Below are 11,313 nucleotides of genomic sequence, written 5' to 3'. Positions count from 1 at the left end.
ACCCAGTTTCTACTAAAAAAACAAAAATTATCCAGGCATGGTGGCAGGCCCCTGAAATCCCAGCAATTCAGAAGACTGAGGCAGGAGAATTGCTTGAACCTGGGAGGCGGAGGGTGCAGTCAGTCGAGATCACCCCACTGTACTCCAGCCTGGGTGACAGAGTGAGATTCCATCTCAAAACAAAACAAAACAAAACAACAACAACAACAAAAACCAGGCTGTGGGCCCATTTGGGCTGAGGACCTTAGTTTGCAAATCCCTGATCTAGAGAAATGAGTGATTTAACATATGTGCCTCCTAGGACATGTCACATTGAAATTAGCAGCCCCTTGCAATATAACGGGTCATGAGCGGAGGGTGCGTTTCACCTCGGGCTTTGGGGTCTCCCCGGACCCTGGAACCCCCACCCCCTCCCAGCCCCAGGACGGTGGAAGCTGAGAGGCCTGGCTTCCAATCCCAGCCCTGCCCCTTGCTGGCTGCATGACTTAGGCCCATTGCTTGGCCTTTCTGAGCCTCAGTTTCCCTGGCTGGGAGAGTGAAGATGGCAATTTCTTGCCTCATAGGGTTGTGAGGACAAAAGAAGAAAACTCGGGTGGATTGTGTAGCCTGGCCCCCATTCTTAGAAGGTCTCCACGTGGTGCCGTCTTCCTCTTACCCCAGCGTGGCCTCAGCTTTCGAGAGGCCTAGAACTCTGGGAAAGGAGCAGTCAGGACGGGACACGACTCCAGGCTTTTCTTGTTTCTTGTGTGGGGTCTGGGAAAGGAGAAGCGCAATTATATCCAAGGCCCCTTTTGGGCAGGGGTCTCAGATCCAGGCCAGGCTGATATGAACAGGGTGAGGCGGGTCAGGCCAGGCAGCACTGTCAATTTTGATGTTGGGAGAGAGGAGGGGCGTGATTGTGTATCAGCAAATTCCTAAATTTCCACCCTGACTCGAGAGATGCAGCTTGTGCTGAAGTGAGTCACTTTTTCCTCGGCCCCTCATCTGCCTGCTTGCTTCCATGTCCCCTAGTGCCAAAGACAACTATAGGAGCAACTTAGGGGAAAAGTTGCCTATATTTATATATAAGCATATATATTTATATATAAATATGATAACTATAGATATAATCTAATATAAATATATTATGTTTAATATAAATTAAATATATTTAATATAATGTATATAACTTAATATAAATATATTCATAACTATATAAAATATATAAATATATTAAATATTCACTAGGTTTTTGTCATTGGCAACCTAAGTTCTATATAAAAATAAATATTATTATATATGAATATGTATACATAAATATGTATATAAAATGTTATAAATATATATACATATTTATGTACAAATAATATATATATAATATATGTTTATATATATTTAGGTTGGCAATGATAAAAACTTAATGAAGAATATTTAGTGTAATAAAAACTAGTCTCGTGGTAGCTCTTTGTGTTTCAGAATCTAGCTGACTATTTGGCTCTGGGCCCGCCCTCTGTTACTCCGAGAAAGCATTGCTTTGGAAGTAACACAACACTAGGTGGCCCCTGAGGCTCCCTGAGCACAGTCTGATACCCCTCTCAGAAGCACCTCTGCCCCCTGCTCTGTACAGCCCACTTTGCTCGCCTGCCTCTTCCTTTGGATTCCAGGTTGGTTGGGGAAGCAATGGGCCATGTGAGTGCACCGTCTGTGCCTGCCTTCACCCACACGAGCCTGTTGGAAGATGAGAGCCATGCAGAAGACCGCTGAGGTACCCCGGCCCCCCAGCCCAGGCTAGTTGGGGTTACCCAACTACCAACCAGTCCCCAGACGTGAACGTGAATAAGCCCAGCCAGCATCACAGAGCTGCCTCGTCAATGTCTAGCTGACCCCAGATGCCACCTAAACAATTTGGGTTTCTCACGGCAGTTCTCTTCCTAACCTCTGTTCCCCTGGGTTCCTAAGAACTAAGGGATGTGCCCACCAATCAAAGCAAGAGGGAAACGGGCCTTGGATTTTAAGGCATTGCACTGCTGTGTCTTGAAAAGGGATATGGTTTAAAATCAGTCATTTAGGCCAGGCGCGGTGGCTCACACCTGTAATTCCAGCACTTTGGGCGGCCGAGGCAGGTGGATCATGAGGTCAGGAGATCGAGACCATCCTGGCCAACATGGTGAAACCCCATCTCTACTAAAAATATGAAAATTTGCCGGGCGTGGTGGCTGGCGCCTGTAGTCCCAGCTACTCAGGAGGCTGAGGCAGGAGAATCGCTTGGACCCGGGAGGCGGAGGTTGCAGTGAGCCGAGATCTTGCCACTGCACTCCAGCCTGGTGACTGAGCGAGACTCCATCTCAATAAATAAATAAATAAATAAATACATAAATAAATAATTAAAAATCAGTCACTTAAAGACGTATTCTAAGATGAGGCCCTCTTGCTCCATAAAACTGAAGGTCATATCCACCAAGAAGAGCAGATCTGACCTCAGCCCAGCCCTGTGACGCCACATTCCATTAGGGCACCTGGCAAGAGAGGTCGTCCCAGAATTCTAAAGAGGCAGGATGGCCCTAGTATTCAACCTTGGGCCACACAGATCTGCACGTCTTTCATCCCAGAGAGGAGAACCCAAAGTATGTCTCTCGGTTCATGATTCTGAGGATGAGGGAATTATGGAAGGCAACAAGTCCATTCATAAAACACACCACCCCCGCCCTGTCCCGGTTAATGACCGTGGGTGGTGGCTTGAGCATCAAAGTGGCCCATGATGTCTTGGTTTTGCTATCTGGTTATGCCATCTGGCTTTCTTGGTTTTCGTCCATTCATTTCCCTGGAGTCCTGGCCATGCTTTGCTTCTTACTAACCTTATGCAGAAGCCAAGGCAAGCGAGGATGAGGCATACTTGGAGTATTCCCACTGGAGTAACTTCTGCAACTAGAAGCTCTAGAGATGTGACTGCCATAGAGAGCCAAAGAAATGCAAGGTGCAGGGCAAGTGAGGGTCTTGGGAATTGCTGGAGATAATGGTGCTCTGTGCTTGTGGCAAGAGCAGTGAAGTGGTGAGACCAGTTTCTGAATGTAAACTTTTTATGACAATGGCTGTGAAGATGCCCAAAGTGGGCCGCTGTTGCCCATCACTGAGGTTTTGAGGCCGCTTTTTAGGGAGTAATGCTAGGCAATACAGCCCCTCCCTAACCAGGCTTGCAATGGATCGCATACCTGTTACATTTTGAGTGCCCAGGTTTCTGGTGGATTCTATTTTCCAGTCAGTGTTGGTTTCCAATGTGAAGCATCTTTGCTATAAATAGACTCTACTGAGAGCTGTGTGATTTGAAGAAACAATACATCATACCTGTAATTATATTATTTTACTTGAAATATTAGTAAACACAACATGAACTATGTCTATTTGAATCAATGTGGTACTGTTGAACATTCAAAACCTGAGTCTTAATACATAAAGTTAATTTCATTTATAAAATGCTCAAAAATAGGCAAAAATAAACTTGTTTAGGGATGCAAATACAGGTGGTAAAACTATTAAAAATCAAGGCTCTGTTTATAATTACAAAATGCAAGATACTGGCTATCAAGAGAATAGAAAGGTAGAGGATGTGTATTCCCCATGGGCAGTGTTGACCTCCTTGGGGGCAGGGAGTAGGTGTCCTCCGACATATTTATGCATCCTCAGAGCTTCCCCAGTGCTGAGCCTTTTCCTTAACAGGTGGATGGGTGCGTGGCACTTTTGTACTGATTCGTTTTGAATGCATACTGGCTACATGTGTAAACTTTCCTACGACAAGTGACCACAGAACTGAGAGGGTATTACTGACCTCCTCAAGCAAGAACCACACAAAAGAGACTCCTGACAGTGGGGTGGGACTGGGGTCCCTTTAACTGGAGCAATCACCTGCAGCCCTTTTTCTTGTACTACAAACCTCCGTAGCTCCATCACACCAAGCGATCGTGCTCTGTCTCCAGAGTATCAGCTCACTTGGTGTCTGGAGAGGAGGAGGATCAACATGATTCTCATGCTGAGGAAAGTTCTATTAAACTAGGAATTCTGCATCTTTGGAGTTGCCTTAAACCCACCTGCACATTTAAGTCAATTACATGGTGATTTTCTCTCTTTTTTTTTTTTTGGAAACAGAGTCTCACCCTGCCTCTCAGGCTGGAGTGACGTGGTGTGATCTCCACTCACTGCAAACTCTGCCTACCAGGTTCAAGCAATTCTCGTGCCTCAGTCTCCAGAGTAGCTGGGATTAGAAGCACTTGCAACCATGCCCGGTTAATTTTTGTATTTTTAGTAGAGACAAGGTTTTGCCATGTTTCCCAGTCTGTTCTCGAACCCCTGACCTGCCCAGCTCTGCCTTCCAAAATTCTGGGATTACAGGCGTGAGCCACTGTGCCTGGCCTTCTCAAGTATTTTTAATGTGCCACACTGTTGTTCAATAACAGCTCAAAGAAGGGCAAGGTATGCAGAGTGGCTGAATTTTGAGAGGCCACAGCAGCATAGGGGTGTCCTGGGTTGGAATTCTGTCTCTTTTACTACCTCCAACCATCTTTGGTCTAGTTTCATATCCTCCTGAAGCCTCTGTTTCTCAGCCCTTGAGGGGATGTTGTGCAGATAGTACCCATATAAAGGGCCCAGCACATAGGTGCTCATGGAACGAGAACTATTTGTGTATATGGCTTACTTTATAAGCCTAAAATACATATTTTGAAAATAAGAAAAGAGGAATGAAGTGAATATGTTGATTGTTACTACCATAGTTGTTATGGGCTAATTGTTATAATGTGCTCATTATGCTTTCATCTTCATAGTGATTACTGAAAAACCACTGGGATTTTCCATGCTTGTTCAGATATCCTCTCTAATCACAAGCATTAGTTCCCACTACACAAGGGCCCAAAGAACCAGTGTTGTGTTTGTTGGCCTCTGTTCTGAATGGCATCCGTTTGCATCTTTGAGGAAGGTTTTGCTCAGGAAAGGGTTATCAGTGAGGGCAGGATGCCCTAGGCAACCTTGGACAGGATTCAGTGGTTGGGAAAGGAGCGGCAGCCCCATACCTCAGCCACATGCTGGCCGCTCAGTGACACAAACCTCCAGGTGCACGGTCATTGGCAGACACTCCTGCAGGTGGCAATGCAGGCACCATCAGGATGACATCACTTTCATCCATGGGGTTTTCAGTTTATTTGGAAACAAAATTGCTGGCTCATAATATTACCACGGACAGAGTGGGGGTGTGTTACTTTCAGAAGGAGAGCACTGTCGTGTAACCTCAGCATCCAGAGCAGAGCCAAATGTGAAGCTCATACCTCGTTCCAGCCTCCGCCCGGGCCGCTGAGTGCTTATAGCAAAGGCTGCTGGTCCATATGCAAGAGGGAAGCAGGTCTTGGTTTCTAAGGCACAGACGGGCTCCTTTAGCCTAGAATTCTGGAGGGGAACCTGATCCTGTGAATTGTTTCTTGAAACTTTGTCTGATTCCTGGAAGAAGCCCAGAGTCTTATTTGAGATGAGACTAGTATGTTGCCACAATGTGCTGGGCGACAGGTGTCGAGGCATCACATGGTGCTGCTTCCTGGCAAGTGCATTAAATAGGCTCAGAGACACTCTGATAAAGGAACAGAAGGGGCATAGTTATAATAGGAAAAACAAAGGGTTAGTACACGCCTTTTCAAGAGATTGGCAATAAACAAAAATAATAATAATAAAAGATTGACAATAAACCAATGAGGAAAACTCAATTGGTGCAATGAGGAAAATGGATGAAATTATGAAGGATTCTTCACTGATGAAACACAAATAACCCATGTGTGAAAACATGCTCAACCCAATAGAACTCTGGGACATGCAAATTAACATGAAGTCTGATTTTTTTTTGTCTCTCAGGTGTGCAACGTCCCGGGTGAGTGACTTCTAGGGAGACAGCGCCATCATGCCATATTGGTGAGTTGGTGCCTTGGAAGGTCCTTTGGAGGTGACAATTTGATGGTTTCTACTTAAATTTAAAATGTGCCCTTTGACCTAGAAACTTCACTTCTAGGGAATTCTCCCATAGAACTAGTTTGCATGTCAGCAAACACACAAATGCAGAAGTATTCATTATACAGTTGAATTATAGAATTGCAGCATGTGGAAAGAAGTTAATGTCTGTCACTGGGGAGGTGGAGGTGACTCTCCAGACTTTGTTATATTTATACTGTGGAATGCCAAGCAGCCATTAAACAGAAGTAGGAAGCTGTGTACGTGCTGACATGTCCAGGCAGAATGTTGACCAAAGAGGGCCATCTGCAAAACTGCCCATATGTTGCAGATTTAGTCACTTCTAAGACACAGTACTTTCACATATTAACCTCCCTAACATCAGGATTATCACAAAATTGGTGGGATCTTACAGGAATAAATGGCAGTATTTTTGCTTTCTTAGCAGAACATAAAGTGATTTTGACAATGGTAGTCCTGGATTTGATGATATACCAGGAGTTTGACTGTTGTTCATAAAAGCAAACAATGTATATGTTTCTGTAACTATACAGATTTAAATCGCAGAGTGTTGTCTGTTTGGAGATGTACTCCAAAGTTATCAATGGATTGAGATGGGGAGAAGAGTTAGGAAAAGGGCTAAATGCTATTGGTGTGTTTCTGTTTGGTTTGAATGTTTGTAACAAACATGTCTCCCTATATTGCTGGTATTGCCCCGTCCTTTGAGACGAGGGGCAGTTGGCTCTGTTAGACTCAGGGCCAAGTGGGAGACCAGCTGTGGGCACTGAATGTGGAAGTGGCAATGTGAGCCCCGGCTGGGGCATGGCTGTTTTGGGCCCTGAAGCTGCCCTCCCAGCAACCCAGCAGATGGCCCAAGGGCCCCCTGGGATGCACATTGCTCCCGACTGACACACAGCTGCCACGCCCAATATGCAAGCCGTTAGAGGCCAAGCTTGGGAGCTCGGTGACCACAGCAGATGCCTTGATGTTGTGCGTCACTGTCCCTGGGTGTTCCTCTGATTTTGGCAACAGTAGGCCCACACGTGGGGCATGCATGTGCCAGGGAGCTGGCAGCCCTGGAACCAACTTTCCACCTGGTGGGCGAGAGCTGTGGGTCAGCGCTGCAGCATCCTGCTCCTTCATGCAGAAGATATGGGGAGGCCCCTCACACATCTCTGCAGAGTGGAGTTCCCAGTGTGGTCTCAGTAATGCTCCTCTGAGTGGCTGGCTGAGACACACACACTAATCGGTGCCATTGGCTACCTGCCTGTCTCTCCTGAGGTCCCTCAGCACTCAGTGTCCTATCTGTGTGTTTCTGTTGATAGGAGCTGTCTTTGAGGCTGGTCTGGCAAGTGTACTTTTGCAGACCTCAGCTCCTTCAGAGGCGTTGGGCTCAGGCAAGGCTATTTGGGTTCATTGGCCCCTGGTGGAGGCTCAGTTGGTGACTTCCTTGATGCCTCTTCCATACCCCCTTTTCCTTGGATCCCTCTACCCCTCCCCACTGTGTCCAGCTGTGCCTGCACCTTCATGTATCCAGGTCTGCTTACCCCAGGGGAAGGGCCAAGACCACATCCACAGCAGAGTGGATGCTGCTTGTCTAGGATGGAACGTTGGGACCCACAGACCCATAGAGAGAAACCAGTAACAAAAGGGCCCACAACAGCAAACACCATCTCACAGCAGGTGATTTTTTTTTTTTTTTTTTTTTTGCACAGGAATGAAATTGAGAGACTTAAAGACAAAAACACAGGCTGGTAGTCAAAGTAAAGGTTTATCCTTGCATCAGAATGGTTTAAATCTTGCAATTTGCATATACAAAGAATTCAGCAACATTCACTGGCGTTATAATCAGAGCAAGATCAAATTATAAATGTAATCAAAGAAAATATGATAGTTGAAACTGTAATAACATACATATATTATAAAGATTGCACATAAATTAAACACAACTTAGTTAAACAAACAAATGAAAAAGTATCAGTAATTATACACTTAAAAGAATAACATGGGGATGTCTCCAAATGCTGAAACACAGGTGTCAGGCTCATTTAAAAAAGTGTTTAAAAACACATAAAAATATCTTTTAAAACACTGGTATGCATTCTTCATTCATATAGCACATGGAGAGAAACCACAAAGGCAGTCACACAGTGACCAGATCACACACAGATCAGAATGGTCGTCTTCTAATCACTATTTGGCATTTGAACCCAACTGCATGCAACAAAGGAAAATGTGAAAGGAACAACCGTGTCGGCACTGGGCTGTTTGGGGCTGTTTTGTTATGTACAATGGACTTTCTTTGACTGAAGGAAAGAAGAGATGAACTTTCCAGGTTGCACAGAGAAGATTCTGAGTCCCCCAGGGATTGATTCCCCCGGCGTGAGGTGCTCCAAGGCCCAGGAGAATGTGTGAACTGGGGCCTTGGTAAAGGCCGTGAGGCTGTAATGACTTCCCCGCTAAAGGGCGAACGCTGCCCCGGACAGTGGAGGGGAGAGTCCTGCGTCCTGGGGAAAGTGGCTTCTCCTTTGTTCCTGGAATGGAAAAGGTTTGGGAACAGGCAGAACCCCTGCAGCGGACACCTGGGGTAAGTCTAAGGGGACAGGAAAAAAACATGAGCAGGGCCCTTTCCTGAGGGCACCCTGAAAAGGTCTACCTTAAAGGTACTTCTTGATACAAGAGATGCCAGTTAGACCATTAAAGGGCTTCAAGGATTCTGACAGAGGGCTCCTAGACATGAACCAAAGCCTGTGCCCCTCGACTTTGACTTCGAACTCTCAAATAAATGACCAGAGAAACGTCACCTTCATCGTAGCAAACTGGCTGTTTCTAGGGTTCAGGTGCTGAACAGAAGCTTACTTCCCTCTCTTCTCCTTCAGTCAAAAAAAGGCTTTGGGTTTGGAATTTTAATGGTGAAAACAAAAGGGACCTGGCGAGCCTCAAAAAGCTCCATTTTCCTCTTCCACCGAGATGCTGAATCATTGTACAGAGAAGCAGAGAGGAGCACATTCAGCAGTGTGCAGTCCAGGCGTGCAGCTGGCAAGGACGGCGGTCACAAAGTGTGCTTTCGTCCTTCCAGCTGGGCACCAAGTCTTGCCCTTGGATGGGGCTCAGAGCCTTGGAGTGGGCGAGAAGCTTGATTCCCTGTGAGCCTCTATCATTAGAACAATAATGTGTCCTGGGGTTGCATTTGCACACACCGTTAATGAATAGGGGACGAACGCTGCAACATGAGGGTGTGATCAGTTATCAGTGAAAATGTCAAATAAGGCCTTTATATAGCTTTTAGAAAACAAAACAAAAAGTACCAAAAATGCACGTGTTAAATGCTTTTAGTAGTAAGGTAAGCCAGATATCTTTTTGTTTATATTGTGCTCATCTGCTAGGTACCTAATGGCCATAGAAAGATAACTGCTATAAGATTCAATGTTGGTACATTCACACCCCATTCTTTTTTTTTTTTCCCCATCAGCCAATCTTATCTGGCAATGGGATCATTACTGTTATCCAGTGTCAATGGTCTCAGTAGTATTTCCATTCAAAAATAATTTAGCTTTTAGATTAAGGATTTCTCTTTTTCTTTTATTAAACATTGAAAGGTGGGACTTTAAAAAATGGTATAAATCTAGATTTTAAGGATTCTTTTCTTACAAACAATCTTAGCTTTTCACAAGAAATGTTTAAATACCAAAATGCTGCTCAGAAAATTTAAAGTTTAATTGCCTGTGGTTATTCTACTGTTTCTGTCCCAATGTGTGCTCCTCTGTACTATGTGTGTAAGACGCTCAGTTCATCTGAATGTTTGGATGGCAAGTTTTGTGTTGAGCCTCCAGGCATAGCACTGGACCAGCCCAGGCCTCTGTGGCAGAATGGGAGGGGAGAATGGGAGAGGCAGCTGGTTTGATTTTCTGAGGGTTGTCTGGGCCAAACAGACAGGCAGCTGGACAGCAAATGGTGCTTCGGGGTGCAACTCCGATGGCTGCTTTTGTTGTACCCAAGGGTCAACGGGACCACCCAGCATTTACATCTCTTCTCGTCCAGCCAAGACGGTGTAGACACAGTCTTGATGGTGTAGACACAGCATTTTAAAATATTACTTATAGTCACCAGCTACTCTAGTGTGTTTTAGACCTGGATTCAGGTTGTAAAGACTTCTTTGATCTTTAAAATGTAAAGATAAACCACATGGGCCGAAACTGAGAACTTTACAGAAGTCCCCATTTACATTGTATCATCACGAACAGTTTGCCTTTCAAAAAGCTGCTGTTCAGGGTTGTGAAATCAGTGTTAGGAAAGTGCATTTTGAACTGACTTCTGAGTCCTCAACTGTTTTCTTAACGTGAGCTTTGTGTTTAGTATCTTGCAGAGGCACACTTCGCATATTAAGATTACAACATTTAAAGGTGTGGAATGTGTGAAATTAAATGATATGAATCTAATGAAAAATTAAGATATTTACTAATATTAGCAGAAATATATATTTTATGGGATATTATTTGACCTTAATACATTATTCCAATTTTTAAAAAGCATATTTAAGATTTAACAACTTTATAGCAGGTGGCCTTTAAGGCATAACAAAATATATACAAAGAAATTAGGGAAGATATTAATGTCAACTATGAAATAAATTAACATGATTTTTACAAAATATACTGACCATTAAATTAAAAAATATTTTAAGGCAGGAATCTTCATTTGAAATTAGCATAATCAGAAAATATATCAATAAAATCTTGTACCACTTTGTAGCAGAATTCATACTGTTCCTGAAAAGACAAACAAGGACACATTAAAATGATATTCCCAAAAATATATTTGATTAATTTAATCAGGAGAAATACTCAAAAACAAGACATAAATAAGTGTGACTATTCATTAAAATACCATATACCTTTATGCACATCATAATTTAGTTTTTAGGAACATGCAGAATTCCAGATAAAGCTGTTTTCCTATGTAGAATGTGTCAGTTAGTGTACTAACATTTCAACTTAGTGTATTTAATGGGCTGAGTGAAATGTCTGCGGCTTTCACATTGAAACTGGAAAACAGCTATTTTTGAATTAAAAAAAAAAAAAAAAAAGAACCAAGCCAGGTGCAATGGCTCAATGTCTGTAACAAGAGCACTTTGAGAGGCTGAGGCAGGAGGATCACTTGAGCCCAGGAGTTCCAGACCAGCCTCGGCAATATGGTAAAACCTCATCTCTATCAAAAAAGATACAAAAATTAGCTGGGCATAGCGGTACACACCCATAGTCCCAGCTACTCAGGAAGCCAAGATGCGAGGATTCCTTGAGCCCAGGAGGCAGATTGCAGTGAGCCAAGATTGTGCCACTGCACCACTGCACTCCA

General features: G+C 44.1%; 1 protein-coding gene across 7 annotated transcripts in view; it reads right to left on the bottom strand.

The window, feature by feature from the left end:
* Window positions 1-3,188: 3,188 nt before the first annotated feature.
* Window positions 3,189-11,313, bottom strand: part of PTPRE (protein tyrosine phosphatase receptor type E) — a 187,260-nt gene continuing 179,135 nt past the window's right edge. For 5 of the 7 annotated variants that reach the window (XM_054503960.2, XM_063670397.1, XM_054503952.2 and 2 more), the window contains one exon: window positions 7,711-10,727. In XM_054503960.2, coding sequence (XP_054359935.1) covers window positions 10,653-10,727 — 75 coding nt within the window. In that variant the 3' untranslated portion in view covers window positions 7,711-10,652. Of the gene's footprint in view, window positions 3,291-5,291; window positions 5,588-7,710; window positions 10,728-11,313 lie in introns of those variants that run through there. The other 2 variants (XR_008504941.2, XM_054503953.2) reach the window with 2 other exon arrangements.

This window comes from Pongo pygmaeus, chromosome 8 (assembly GCF_028885625.2).
Source record: "Pongo pygmaeus isolate AG05252 chromosome 8, NHGRI_mPonPyg2-v2.0_pri, whole genome shotgun sequence".
Lineage (NCBI taxonomy): Eukaryota > Metazoa > Chordata > Mammalia > Primates > Hominidae > Pongo > Pongo pygmaeus.
This window is presented reverse-complemented; position numbering and strand designations above follow the sequence as displayed.